We start from the raw sequence: 15,592 nt of genomic DNA, 5'->3' as shown, positions 1-15,592 counted from the left end.
GATCTGGAAAAAAACATCAAAAAACCCAAGGTATATGGAATCATGGCACAGGTGCTCCTGTGAAATACTGATGCTTTTTATTTGTTTAGTTTTCTGTGTTCACAGAACACTTGGTGAACCCTTGCCCTTTCTTTGTAGGCAGGAGTCCTGATGCTCTTATTCCATCTCAATCCAGAGCTACGGCTCTCCCAACACCTCTAGAACTTTGGTATCCCTTTTCTGGACAACATCCGGTCTCACTATATACAGCCACTCGGTATTTCAGGTATGGATTTGCCATGTCTGGAGGAAATATAAGATAACAGTTTTATGTTTTTCTCCCAACACCTTGATTGGCTTGCCCCATTTGCAGGATTATTGTCTATTGTCTGAGGTAACACACACACGTGGGGAAGTCTGAACAGAACTCTCATGTTCATTCCTGGGCCTTATCTAGTTGCCCGTCCATACTTGCCCAGTTTGAAATTCTGCTTCCTCCATCTTCACTCCTATGGCCTTTATTGTTTATTCTGTCATTGACTGCATCTCACTTTTCACTATCCTGCAGAACCGTGCCATTGACTGATTTTAAGATTTCATTTTCCATTTCTCCTCCAATTAGACTGACTTAAACATTAGGCATTGGGGATTTTATCATTCAAATGTCTTCACCTTTTTGGTTTCTTAACACTTCTTAAAAGAGTGAAAAGGAATTTCTGTTGTCTGGCATTAGTAGTTACAGCTGCTACCTTCTAAAAATGGAGAAGGTGAATGATAGTTGAGGAGGGGAAAAATAAAGAATGTGAATTCCAGAGTCAATATTTCATGTCCTCCAGAGAGCCCAAAGTCTATTCGAAGTTTCAAGTCCTCCAGGGAGCCTAAAGTCTATTCCCAGACAGTGCTGCCACATCACCTGGGAGCTTGCAGAATACTGAGGCCCACACAGACTTACTGACTCAAAATCTGTATTTTAACAAGATGTCCAGGGCATTCATATGCATATTAAAGTCTGAGCAGTGCTGGACTAAAGCACCTTTATTCCTATTCCCCAAATCATACCTAATTGCTTTTCCATGAAAAATACTTGCTATCCTTAATTTCCTGATGACTGATTTCAAAATTGTCTATCTACCAACCTGCTTAGGAAAAACCTAATAACAACTCAGATTCCTCTGTATCCTTCACCTTCACATTAAAGCTATCAACCAAACCTTCAGCAATGGCGTCAAATCATATCCTGAAACAACCCACCGCTCTCCATCTTTACCACTTATCCCCCTGGTCCCAGTCACCATCATCTCACATTCAGAATATAGCAATGGCTTTCTGTCTCTCTGCTTTCAACCTTAGCTCTCCTGCGGACCATTCTCCATAATGAAGTCAGAATAATTTTTGAAACTGGAAACTGACCAGGTCAATCCCTTGCAAGAAATTTTCCAGTGGATTTCACTCAGAATAAAATCCAAGTTTCTCCTCACCTATAACCCAAAAGGACTTCTGGCCCACGCTTATAAGTCTACTTCATTTTCTAACACTTTCCTCATCACTAAATAAAATTCAGTCACACTAGCCTTCTTTGTGACCCCCCACTTCATTTCTGACTTAGAGACTTTGTGTCTGGCATTCCTTTTGCCCAGATCTCTGTATTTTTGTTTAGCTGACTTCTTCTTGTAACTTAGCTCTCAGCTCTAAAGCCACCAACTCACAGAAGTCTGCCCCAACCACCCGATAGGTGGGATCAGCTCCACTTCTATCATTCCCTACGATCTCATTCTCCTTATTTTCATTAATTTGTTGAACATTTTATACACTGATATATTCTCCAGCATCAAGAACAGTGCCAGGCATAAAAATGTTCAATCAGTATTTGTTGAATTAAATGCTTTCTCAAACACAAATTTATCAATAACAAATTGGTTTAATCAATTATAACAGCTTTTCTGTAACTTCTTAAAATTTTAAAGGCAACACATATATAGGAAAATAAGGAAAGGGTTCCTTAAGTTTTTTGTTTTTGAGAGAGAGAGAGAGAGAGAGAGAACGCATGCATGAATGGGGGAGGGACAGAGACAGAGGGTAAGGAAAGGGTTACTTAAACATACTTATTATAATACCTTCACCAGACAATTCATTACCACTTGAATTTGTACATTTTCTTCCAATGAACTAGACATTATATATATGTATATATTACACACAATAATATATAAGACATATTTATGTCAGTTTAGTAAATATTTGGCTTTAATTGAATTAGTAAAAATCATTAAAATATGAGAATTTAAATTTTAAATCATGTATAATTATTTGTTTGTATAAGTTCTTAAAAGTACTGTGTGTGAGAGAACACAGCTGAACAATAGCAAAGAATGTTCTTGAACTAAATGTCACTCGCTTGTGTTTATAAATTATTAGATAATTATTTTGTTTTTAATGAAGGCATTCAGTAACAGTAATTGCAAAAAAATAATTATGCAAAGAAACTGCATTTTCCTATTGACCATCATTATAAATTTGGGATATGTTCCCTAATTGAATTACATCTTCTAAAACTAAGTTGAAAAATTTGGGTTAGAAAATGGTTAAGACTGCAGATACTACCTGGCCTATAGAACATGGAACATACATGTTTGACAAATAAGTGAATGAACAAGCATGTTCATTTTTTCATTCTATTCTGCCCAACTACCCTTGGACCACTGGGACTTCACCTAGACTATTTTATCACACCTTCAGTGTGGTGTCCATGTTGTTAAACTCAAGAGTCCTCATTTTACTTATCTTTATAAGCGGTATCTAATAGAGCTGATCAGCATTTCTGGCTTCCAGGACATCATGCTCCCTGTTTTGTTGTTGTTGTTGTTGTTATTGTTTTTTCCTAATTTTCAATTCCCTTTGTTGTTTCTCCTCACCTTTCTACCTCTACACTGTAAAGTGTCTCAAGGGCTCAAATCTCAAACATCTCTACCTATACTAACTTCCTTGATGATCTCATTTCTTTTCACGGTTTTAAATACCATCTAAATGCTGACAAGTGTTAACTTCATGTTCCAGATTAGCCTACACCACATGTGTCTAATTGCATTCTTGACAAATTCACTTGGATATTTAAGCTAAATCTTAAGTTTAGTATGTCCAAAATTGAGCTCCAGCTTTCTCTACCAAAAGCTGATCTGTTGGGGCACCAGGGTGGCTGGGTTGGTTAAGCATCTTACTTAGGCTCAGGTCACGATGTCACGATTCGTGAATTTGAGCCCCACATCGAGCTCTGTGCTGACAGCTCAGAGCCTGGAGCCTGCTTCGGATTCTGTGTTCCTTCTCTCTCTGCCCCTCCCCTGCTAGCACTCTGTCTCTCTCTCTCTGTCAAATATAAACATTACAAAAAAATTTTTTTTACAAAAAGACCTGATCTGTGTACATTCTTATCTTAAAAATACGGTAACTCCAATATTTCCAGTTCATCAGGCAAACTCTGTACAGCTATACACCACATCCAAAATCTGTTAACTCCAAAATGAAATAAAATCCTAATGACATACCCCATGATAGGGAAACTGGTGACTACTGGACAGGAACTGGACCACTGTCCTGTTCTGCTTCTCATGCTAAAATTCTCATCCTCTGTCGTTTATGGAGGGAGTGAGAGGTAGACTGGCTTTTAGGCAAGTGGGACAGGAGAGCAAAACACATGGGAAAACAGCAGGCATTCTTACCCTATAAAGCAGGGAGGCAGAGATTGGTTCCACCTCCTCTGATCTATTGGAATATGGTTGGCAAATGTGTATCCACTAACTGAGTCATTTCTGAGATCTCTAAAACCATTGTGGAAACCACTATCAGTTGAACGATATAGTATCTTCCCCATTGATCTTCAAACCAGAATGGAAACTGCCACCAGTTTTCAAAAAACCATAGCCAGGGATTGAGTGGATTTCAAAATTGCACCTGATGCTGAAACTCCCAGCCTGCTGCTGCCTGGCTCACCAAGGCAATTTCATTAGTCTTGCAACAAGGCTTCCTTGAAAATTTCAAGACTGATGTTATGATTACAAAGGGGTTTTAGTGTGTGTTCACGTTCTTGTCACCTCTCACCACCTTCATGGCTACCAATCTATTCCTAGTGTTAGATGGATTATTCCAATAGCTTCATCTCCCTGCTCACACTTTTGCCCCACCTCCCACCATCTAACTTCTGTTCTCAACAAAGCCAGGGGATTCTGGATAAGTAGAAGATCATACCATTCCTCTGTCCAAACAGTTCAAATGGCTTCTTACCACTCAGACTGAAAGTGAGTTTTTAAAATGATTTTTATCTGTCCTGATCTCATTTCCTACATTACATCCCCCCCACCCCCACATCCCCACCTCCTGCCCTTCACTCTGTGTCAACCACGTGGGCCCTTTGTTGAATTTGGAAATTCAGGGTCTTCATACCTATTCTAGGCAAGGAAGAATATTTGTTGTGGTTACCACTGGGCCCTAGATGTTGCCTGCCATAATTGTAACCTCCAATACCTGCTGATTGAAGGAATAAATAACAACAACAATTTCAAAATATGGCATTTTTCTGGCTTTGAGTGTTCCATTCTCCTACTGAAACTACTTATCTTCTCTTTCCTTTCTAAGACCCTTGACTTGCTGCTTACATTTAGGAGGTATCTTTAATCTCCTAGAACTCCAAGGTAATTACTAAATTCTATAAAACTGGGCTGTAATGTCACTTTCTTCCTATGGGTATTGCCACTTACAATGCAACTTCTGAAAAGAAAAATACATTAATTTCAAGTGCTAATATCTTTAAAAAACAACAACTATCCATTCAAATTAAGGTTTTGTAAATTTTTAACTTCCATAGAGTAAGATACTGAAAATAAAACATAACTTTATTCTATTTAAACAATATTATTAAGATAAAGTAAAAACACTTTAGGAAAATTAAATCATCTATTTTAAATACAGAATAAAACATCTTAACTTTAAATAATTATAACATTCTTTGAACTAAGAAAGATATTTCATGCACTTTTAAGTGAATGTAGATTAGATTATACTGTATGTCAATAAAAGGTGAAAACATTTACTTTTTGAAAATTACCAATTTTCAAATTGAAAAGTATCAATATACAGAGAGAAAAATTACCATTTGGGGAATCAAGGGTTGTAACAAAATCTTAATTGATGTGAATTCCTCCCACTTTCAGCAAGATAAAAAATGTGTAAACATGGGCTTTTGGCCAAATGACTTATGAAGCCATCATTTCATTATCTGCATTTATTCTGAGTATATGTAGCAGGTGGAAAATAATGTAAGAAAATATGGATTTATGAGAGTAAACAGCAACTCACAAGACAAAGATCACTATTTCAGGCATGGATTCAGGCTACAGACAGAAATAGGGCAGAACCCAGACTATTTAAAAAAAAAAAAAAAAGCTGATCTGTGTACATTCTGTCCTATATTAAAAATATGGCAAACTAGGTTGACTCATGTCTAGTTTCTGGGATCATGTGCTATACTGAAATATAGGAAAAACAAGAACAATAACAACAAAACTTGACTTCCCATGTTAAACATGGCCTTAGAAAGACTCTAAGTGACAAGCTGGAACCAAGTCATTGCAACATGCACCACGGGCCAAAAGGACTGCTGGTTGTTTGGCTCAGCGAACCTCTGGTTGCCTACCAGAAGGAAAGGTATCCAGATTCATTTTGTTCTACATTTGGAAAAGTGCAATGCCAAGGTGTACCCACAGTTTTGCCCATATGTGAGGTGACAGCAAACAGGCACAGCCATCAACCCTCCCAGCAGAATGTCTTTCAACAGTTCCCTAAAAGATGTGGAAATACTTATCTTAGTGAGAGAACAGCTTATGTAATTGGCCCATGTGTCCTTTTTTAGGTAAAATTTCTTGGTTGCTAAAGTACATTCTAGAGTTAGGTACACTTGGCATCACAGTGAACTATTTGGGATTTCAGTCACTCTATAATGTTTCAGAGGCTCATGTTAAAAATTTATAGCAAGAGGTAAATACCCATTTGAATTTCAGAACATTTGAATATATTTATTACTATCTCAGTAGCTCTATATTACAGGATAGTCTTTAGTATACCATAAGTATTTTAAATATTGAATTATCTGAAACACTTAATCCTTCATCTCTAGTATTTCCATTTTCTATGTCACTATCTCTAGTGTTGTTGATATCCTTCCTTTCAGAACTTTCATTATTTTAATTCCTCTTTCTTGCCTGTCCTCATATTTCATACTTATATATAATCTTACCTATTCTTCTATCCATCCTGTTATTCAACACACATTTATTGAACAACCAACAATATTCAATCAGCAAATATTTACTGAGTACTTCTGTGCATCAGGCACAGGGCCATAAACATAAATAAAGACTGATCCTTACCTTCAAGGATTTTAGTCTTAGAAATCACACATGTGAATATTAACTGCAACAAAATTTTAATATTAAAAACAGGTTTGAATAAAATATTTTAGGAGCACAGAAGGAGTAGGGCAGAGGAATAGGTGTACAAGAGAAAGCTTTGCAGAAGGACAACATTTGAACTTAGTCTTGAGTGAGAGATTGTCATGAGGAGATAGGATGCACAGACATTCTGGGCTCAGAAGAAATCAATGAGTAAAGAGGCACAGAAACATGAGGAAGCACAACCACCTTTAAGAACAGTGAATAGTTCAATGTGAACACAGAGTCAGATATATACAAGGGAGTTGAGGGCCATGGGGCAGAATTGACAGGATGTGCCTCATTTTATACATTTATCAAGGTGAACTTGAACTTTTGAGCGTCCAGAAGTTAACAGAAGTTAACAGAAGTTTTGTGCAGCTAAGTAACCACCACAGATTTGTTGGAATAAAAAGATTTAGTGACAGTGAGGAAGGTGGACTAAAGTCAAAATAAAGTAGGAACAGACTGGTAGAGTCTGTTGGGTGAGAAGGTGTGGTACCAATCTAAAGGTGAGATAATGAGCAAAGGTTAGCATGAAACGGAAGAGATGAATTCAAAAGACATTTCTGAGACAGAATCTACAGAATTTGGCAAGTAATTGTGTATTCATGTTTGCATGTATATGTTATGTTAAAATGGGGAGAAAAAATGGGAGCATGGCAAGAGTTGGGAATGGGCTTAATCTTCCATTTTGTGGAGTATTTTGTTTTGTTGACAGAGGACTAAGCAGGTGTTAATGAGTTCCACTAAGAAAGAATCCAGGAAAGGAAGCAGGATCACAGGCAAAGGTGGAGGGAAAAAGGTAAGGCAGTTCATTTTCTTTTCAGACATCTGAAGCTTGAAGTAGCTGTGGAGTAACACCACACGGAGATGACTCAGAAAGCAGAAGGAAATATGTAAATGAAGCTCAAAGAGATGATGGTTAGATAGAGATATACACTATGCTATGGACTAGACACCATCAATATACGCACAGTATTTAAAGTCAAAGGAGTAAGGGAGTGCCTGGGTGGCTCAGTCAGGTAAGTGGTTAATTCTGTGAGTCTTGATTTCAGCTCAGGTCATGGTCTCACAGTTCGTGAGTCCTGCATCAGGCTCTAGAATGACAGTGCTGAGCCTTTTTGGGATTCTCTCTCTCCCTCTCTCTACTCCTCCCCTGCTCACCTGTGCACTCTCTCTAAAAAAAAAAAATAATAATAAACTTAAAAAAAAGTTTTTAAGCCAAAGTAGTATAATGTCCAGCAGGAAGAGAGACAGCCAAAAGGAAAAACCTGAGAGACAAAGTTTTATGAGATCAGCAGGAAACAAGAACATGTTGATAATATAACCAGAAACGTAAAAGAACCAAATGATGAGGTTAAAAGCCATGGAAAGGAAAGGCTTGAAAAGAGTATGCACAACAGTATCAAATGTCTTATCTCATTACAGCTTGTGTTTTTATTCTTTACATCAATTTTTAAAAAAATTTTTTATGTTTATTTATTTTTAAGAGAAAGAGGGGGGGAAGGGCAGAGAGAGACACAGAATCCGAAACAGGCTCCAGGCTCTGAGCTATCATCACAGAACCCAAGGTGGGGCCTGAACCCACAAACCATGAGATCATGACCTGAGCCAAAGTCAGATGCTCAACTGACTGAGCCACCCAGGCTCCTCTTTACATCAATTCCACTACTGAGAAAAGCAATGCCCAGAGTGGTTGCTGACTGTCAGAGCTCACATACCAGCGAGTAGCAGAGGCAAATGTGAACTTGCTGCTATCTAGGTGCATGGCTACTATTTTTCCCTTTAATATCCATTGTCTCTTCAGCAACAGTTTAATTTGATTACCTAAAAGCTCTAGTTTTTCAATTTACCCTAAATTAAATGTGGGTAATATCTCTCTGTAAAGTGCCTAAAGTAAAAAATTGTATGACTTCTTATATGTGAGCTTTCAAATAGCCAATTATGGAGGCTTTCCAAGCATCACTGGTTTCTATAATCAATAATTCATCTCTGCCCTTACTGATTCTGCCACAGTTCTGTGCTTTCTTCCACCTGCTCTTCTTCCAGAAATTTCCCTGGATCTAGCATTTGTCTGTTTCTCTTCCTCTAGTTGAGATATGCCCTCCCCTCTTTGCCACAATCCAGGGTCCTGACCACCTTCCAGGAACACCATAAAACCCATCTTCCCCACTGATTAACTCCCACCATTAGGAATATTCCATTATTCTGTACTCTCTTGACATTATTCACACACTAGAGCATTGAATTTTGTGTCCTTGTTTATTTAACATTTTCAAATGTGTCTACTCTTCTCCTCAATCAGTCTATAAGCTCTTCAAGGGCAGATGTGGCTTTCCAGAGTCCATTTTTAAACCTATTAGTTAAATGAGGATAAGAACAGAGGTAGGGATGGGATGTTAATAAAGGTGGATGTGGCTTGACTGCCATAGGTTCAAGGACAAAGAGTAGGCTAAAATAGGCACCAAGCATAAGTAAGGTAACCGGCTATTCACATTTTTAATGTGATATGACATATGGCATACAAATAGACAAAGCAGTGGCACCTAGAGGGTACTGCAGATTTTACAGGAAGCAGATCTTTAAGCCAAACTTTAATTTTGCTTTCTCAGAATAAATACACTTTAAATAAGTATTTGAATAAATTATATTCTCACAAAGTTGATCAAATGTGTACTTATACTGCTATGTACTACGTAAGTCAACAACATTTCAAATAAAGTAGTATTGTTCTTTTAAACTTCCCTTAAATGTGTATTCTAGAAAATGTTTTCCAGTATTACAGTTGGACAATGAAGTCCTCTGCAGCCCGTTAATGGCCAAGACACAGTTCCAGTGCTAACAGTATCTAAGGGCAACACAACATAAACCCTGGCTGGTTTCTACATCTGCATTTCAAGGATAGAATGAAACCAGCGAAACTAAAAAGAAACTCACAGAAACAGCCCAGACTAGACATCATACAATAGGTACTTATTTTTTTTGGAAGTCCGACATGAAAACAATTACAGAACTGTTCTTTCATTATTTCCATATAACTTAAAACACACACAAATATTTTCAGGTTTCTTTTTGGGGGTTTGAACTCCCAAGTTCTTCCTTATTTTAAATACAAAGCAATGGAATACCTATGCACATGGAATAAGCATATGGCGGCCTCCTTGGAAAGGCTCCATAATTGGCTCTTTCTGTTTGAAAGCTCACAAATGAAGAAGTCCTAGAATTTTTTACTTTGGACAAACAGTTTAAAATACACAAAAAGCAGACATGTGAGACATTACCATGTCATATCCTACACAGATTTTTTGCAAAGAGCTAACGACTTTTCTTAGGAACTTTACTGCAACAGTATGGGGAGACATTAACATTAGCTATATGTCATACTAACACTTACTGAGATCTTGCAATATGCCTGATAATGAGCTAAACTTTACATAGGTTATGTTGTCAATCCTTACAACCCTCTGAGCATGCTGGACATAAGAAAACTGAAGTAGAGAGAAATTAAGTTGCCCTAAGTCACACAGCTAGTGACTATAAGTGCCAGACTTTAAACCCAGACCACCTGATTGTCAGGTCCTGATTCTTAACCTCTAATGAGTGCTCTTGAGTGCTACCTACTTTCTTCAGGGTAAATTTTTTTTTTTTCTGGCAAAAGTTAAAATAATATAATGCTATATTTTGTAATGGGTAATGTGAACTTAGAACTTCTATCATGAAAGCTGCCTAAATAGGAAATACCCCTCAACACTATTGTGAATGCAGAAAGAAGAAAAACTAGAATGCTTTAAAATTAACTGCACCCTACATAAGCATTGCCATCACCAATGATTATTATCAATTTTTGCTAGTACCTTCCTAATTTTAGTATAATAAATATTTGAAAAGTTTTCTAAATATTTCAGGCATAGAGTATTACACTAATGAGTTATATACTAATAGTTTTTTAAAAGTAAGTTTGATTCCCAAACTTGGTACTTAATTCTAAAAATTAATATGAGGTTTTTAGGATAAGTCACTTATTTTTTTTTTTAATTCTTTGTCCAGGCTTGTTTTCACTTGTCAAAGTGCAAAGTGCATAAATAAATCCAGAAGAAGAAAAAAAGTCATTGCCAAAGCACACATAACATAAAGCAACCACAGAAATATACCCTTCACACTGTTATTTACATATTGGTAAGAAGCATGGACCCTTTGGAAAGTTATCGACAATCTAGAAAACTGCTTCAGATTATTCTTCCTTGATTTTTCAGATCCACCATTCATAAGAAAGTTCCATCAGTTAGGAATTAGGAAGTAATTGTTCTACTAACTCACTTAAAAGCAAATGCATCAGCTGTTCAGGATTGTCAGTATAGGAATCTTCCTAGTAAGAGTAGAATGTGAAGCTTTTAGTAGAAACATTGCATCTAAAGGTATTTAAGTCTACTCCGAAATTCAAAGCACTCTTAGAATAAAAGGAATCTAGTAAAAGAATATGCAGAGGAATATACTCCTGAAGAAAAATTTTAATTTCATACAAGACAAATGGTAAAGATTAAATAATAGCATGAGGTAATTTAACCAGGAAGACTGAAAGCATTAATAAACATTTTTTGTACATACCATTTGAAAAATTTCCTTACCATATACTGCATATTAGATGCTGTTGGATACACCTGACTTCGTAATTTATTATGAAGGTCCAAGATACTCTGCATGTCATTGTCTGTGATGGCCCTTTTCCCTCTTTGCTTGGCCATCCACCACTCACCATCCTCATCCATGTACTTTTCCAAAAGTTTCTCCAATAAAGTAGCATTAGGAACTACCATGGCTGGAATTGCTCTAGCCATGAATAGCACCGTGGTTACTCTGAGCCACTCCTGCGCGGTACACTTCATAATGAATGATCTCAGGATTTCCCCGGGAAAATCTCCAAGACAGGCTCTTCCACTCCTTTTGGCTATAACGACATGCAGTGTGGTTAAGGTGAAAATCTAGGCAGATATTAATTTTCTAATAACAAAAGTAAAGTAACAGTAACAAAGGCCAGTTTGATTTGTTTATATAATCCCAAATGGCCACGCACTTTTTGAAATAATTTATCTCCAATCCATTTTTCCTCCAGAGGATTTTTCATAATGCATTGTTTCCACAAAATAGACAACTATAATTACCAAAATAACATGCACGAGGACAAAACAAATGGCAAAAAAAGAGTCAACCCTTCAAATTAATTTCTGAATTGAAAAGCTTAAAAGGGCTACGTATGTGTTAAATACAGCCTGCAAAGCGTATTATCTATTTACTGTGTTTTCTGTAAATACCTCCGTTGTAAGGTATTATTTTCGACCAGTGTCCTATCTCTAGTTCGCAGATACTCGGAATGCCCATCACATTCTGAAATTGTGGTGACTGTTTTAAAGTACAAAATGTCATCCACACATGTATCCACGGGCGCATCTAGAGGGCCCACGGAACTAATAGGAAATAATGGTCTGGGAGGAAGTCTCCTCTTACCAGGCGCAGGGCAAGAAGAATTCAATCATTATTTCCTGGAAAGTGTGCGCCCAACCTGTGGCCTGCACCCGAAAAAGCCAACAGTTCACCAGCAACTTCAGCTTTTCCTCCCACACGCCGCAGGCGCACATTCTTCACTTAACCCAAACGGAAAGCGCGCGACAGAAGGAGGAGGTGAAGCCCACAAAGTCACTTGCAAGAACAAGCTCCCGCAAATCTCATCGCTGCAGCTTTCCAAGTAGCCCACCCACATTCCGTGTCCGCCCATTCTCTACAAGCGGGCTTTTTTTTTTTTTTTTTAACTGGAGGTTTAGAAGAAAAAGGTAGATAGGAAAGGGTGGAGCCTGACGACTCGGCAAAGCGTTTTAGAAATGCCTTTACCTCTCCAGCGTGAAGTTCCCTACGAGAGCGGAGCCCAACACGACGGCCGGCCTCCCGCAGCCGCCCCAGCCTGCGCACACGACTGCACACACACAGCCGGGTCGGGAAGGACCCGCGCGGCGCGTCCGAGGACGACGAGGGCGCTGACTGCGGTGGACTCGAGCCTGGGCCTCCGCGGTTCCGTCAGGACCTGGAGCAGGCGAAGCGCTCCGAAGTTAGAGCTCGAAATTGGGGCTGAAAGGGAGCCGCCCGGTTAGCTAGCCGGGGTGGGCGCCCGGGCTTCTCCGAGCGTTCTCCGCTAGAGCAAGGGGCGGAGACAGGAGCGAGGCTGGGAGGCGAAGGCTGGCGGCGACCTAGCGCTCCCACCCGTTGCCGCCGCGGTGCGCAGAGCCAAGCGCCAGGCGCTTCCGCCGCTCCCGCGAGCTCCCGGGCATTTATTGCGGTCCCTGCGCGCGCACGTGACGTGAGCGCCCCTCCTCGCCCACCCCCACCTCTACTCAGCCTGGCCCGCTGCCCGCTGTGGAGCATGGAGCAGCCGCGCTGTTTCCCCCCCGGCCCGGCGAAGCCTGGACGCTTGGCCTTTGTGGGCGTGCTTTGGGATTCAGAGGCCCGGAGTACAGGTCTGGACCCTGGCGGGGGGACGTATGCAAGGAGGGCCCCCACTCCTCCCGCCCCTCACAGCTCCTCTGCTTTCGGAGGCCTTCTTCCTAGTTCCTTCCAGAGATGCTAAAATGGCTTTAACTACCCTTACAGAGAAGGGGGCGCTCCAGAGAGCATGCAGAGGGAGCAGGGATGGGTTAACACCTTAGACACTAGAGATGCAGAAGAGGTACTGGGGAGAAGGGGATGGGGAAAGAAAGGCTTTTTCTTTTATTTTCTCCAGGAGATCACTTCTGTTTTCCAGGACCCAGTTCTAGAATTGAGATGTTGTTCTTTTTGGCTCCATTAAACTCTTATGATGACCAGATGGGGAAGGGGTTTCATAGAATGGTGTTGTGAGCTGTCACTTGCCTGACAGTTGAGAGTCCCACTTCGTCATCCATAAGATATGGGACGTTCATTTCCCAAAGTGACCAGAAGAAAAGGTGACCAGTGTTTTTTGGTTTTTTTCTTTTCTAGGAATGTAGATATTTTTGGCGTTGACATATAAAGGGCACCCTCAATTAATTTATCAGTGCTATACTAACGAATTAAAAACCCAGCTCTAGAACTGATAGGGAAATGAGTGTCAGTTTCCCTGTTGTCCGTGTTATTATCTGGAGTACTAAAATTACTAACTTTAAATTCACGGAAACTCATCCTACTGAATGTGGTGCTCCTTCTACAGGAAGGGTTTTTTATTAAGAAGCATTTGTTTAATTCATTTACCTTTGCTTTCCTTCTATAGTGAACCATGATTTTAATGCTTTACTTCTAAATGCTACAGTATATAGCATATGATCAAAAGAAGTAAAACATTTGACAGTAACTACCAAATCATCCCAAGCTGCTACCTGTCTCCTTCCACCATATAATTACACTTTATCAAACCTAAAAACTGAGATTTAAGCCTCTAGTTGAGTATGAGACCTTGCTTCTTCTCACAGTAAAGAACAGGGAAGCATCACCTATCGAGGGCACAGAAGGTGAAAGATTTTGGTGCACATATGACTTTCATAGAAGGTGTAATTTTGCAACTTCATAGCAGTTTAAGCCCAAAAGGCTTGATTTATACTTTTCAAAATTATTTATAACTCTTCTGCTCAGGGTTCAGAAAACTGGCTTTCTCTCCTGGAAACTACAGTTTTAATGTGGTATTGAAAAGTATATAGAGTAGCAAATAAAAAATCTTAGAAGTGAGGCACCTGGGTGGGTCAGTAGGTTAAACGCCCAACTCTTGATTCTGTCTCAGGTGGTACTCTCACAGTTTGTGGGATCAAGCCGCATGGGACTCTTGTGCTGACAGCATGGAGCCTGTTTGGGATATTCTCTCACCCTCTCCCCTCTTCCTCCCCTGTTCTTGCTTTCTCTGTCTCAAAAAATAAATAAATAAACTTTAAAAAAATAAAAAATAAAAATTTAAAAATCTTAACAGTAATAGCATTAGTTGAAATTTTTTTAAATGCTTATTTTGAGAGAGAGAGAGAGAAAACATAAGAGACAGTGGGAGAGGGGTAGAGAAAGAGGGAGACAGAGAATCCGAAGCAGGCTCCACACTGTCAGCACAGAGCCGGATGCTGGGCTTGATCTCATGAATCTTGAGATCATGACCTGAGTCAGATATCAAGTGTCAGACTCTTAACCAAAAGAGCTACCCAGGAGCCCCATTACTTAAAATATTTTTAAAGTGAATTTAAATTGGGAAGAAGGGAGTTAAGATGATAAGGACTTGAAGTTAAATGCATTTATATTTGAATGTTTCCATTATAAACCTTTCCACACAATATACAAATCATATACCTAAAGGCTTACATTAAAGAAAATTAGATTTGGTTTTAAAGTTTTAATTCCAAACTCACCAGACAAGGATAAAAAAGTTTGTATCCTTTGGCTCAGCATTTAAATTGGCTTCCAATTTGGTGCTGCCGGTCATATTTTTATGGAAAAGAATGATTCAAACATTCATTGTATTAAATATTAACACTTTGATAATACATCTGCTCATATATGATTTAATGTATGTGCTGCAAATATTTTGAAGAGCAAAATGAAACACAGTATTCTTGAATACTTAAAGATGATCACTTCACATTTTTATTTGTTGCTAAGAAATCTACATGCAGGGAGAGTGAACATCTGAGCACTGAGTGCATGTAAAAATGACACATTGGTTTGTGGCTAAGGATGTTCCTTGGAAAGCCATGTTTGTCTTTACGATTTCTACTGTCTTGTGGCAGACACTGTTGATTGCCTAACCGACAACCAGCCTTCCACCCCTTTTTTCCAAGCCTCCGGTATACTGGGGGTGGTCACCCTTTCACATGCTGTCAAACTGGCATCCTTAGGAGGTGAATGTTGATTAGTCAAAGCCAGTCAACACAATGTATCCCTGCTAGGAGTGATTGATTTAGCATGGATTTACAGGCAACAGTGGCTACTGAAAGGATGGAGGAAATCTGCTTAAGTATGAGGAAGAGGGCTGGCAAGGTTTTCTTTTGTGATAAAAAGAGATGCGGAAAGAGAAAATGCCCCTGCAGGTGCTGATAAGTTTGTGAAATTTAAAGATGCAGCAGTTCTTGTACAAAGAAGACAGGCAAGCCTGAGAGCAGAGA

General features: G+C 39.1%; 1 protein-coding gene across 1 annotated transcript in view; it reads right to left on the bottom strand.

The window, feature by feature from the left end:
- The window catches only part of CRISPLD1 (cysteine rich secretory protein LCCL domain containing 1), a 48,589-nt gene extending 35,729 nt beyond the window's left edge, over positions 1-12,860 (bottom strand). Inside the window, exons 1-2 of the mRNA XM_060610754.2 lie at positions 12,342-12,860; positions 11,084-11,403 (exon numbers count right to left, since the gene is read on the bottom strand). Coding sequence (XP_060466737.1) covers positions 11,084-11,341 — 258 coding nt within the window. The 5' untranslated portion in view covers positions 11,342-11,403; positions 12,342-12,860. The remainder of the gene's footprint in view (positions 1-11,083; positions 11,404-12,341) is intronic.
- Positions 12,861-15,592: the final 2,732 nt, after the last annotated feature.

The sequence above is a fragment of the Panthera onca genome, chromosome F2, assembly GCF_046562875.1.
Source record: "Panthera onca isolate mPanOnc1 chromosome F2, mPanOnc1 haplotype 2, whole genome shotgun sequence".
Taxonomy (NCBI): Eukaryota; Metazoa; Chordata; class Mammalia; order Carnivora; family Felidae; genus Panthera; species Panthera onca.
This window is presented reverse-complemented; position numbering and strand designations above follow the sequence as displayed.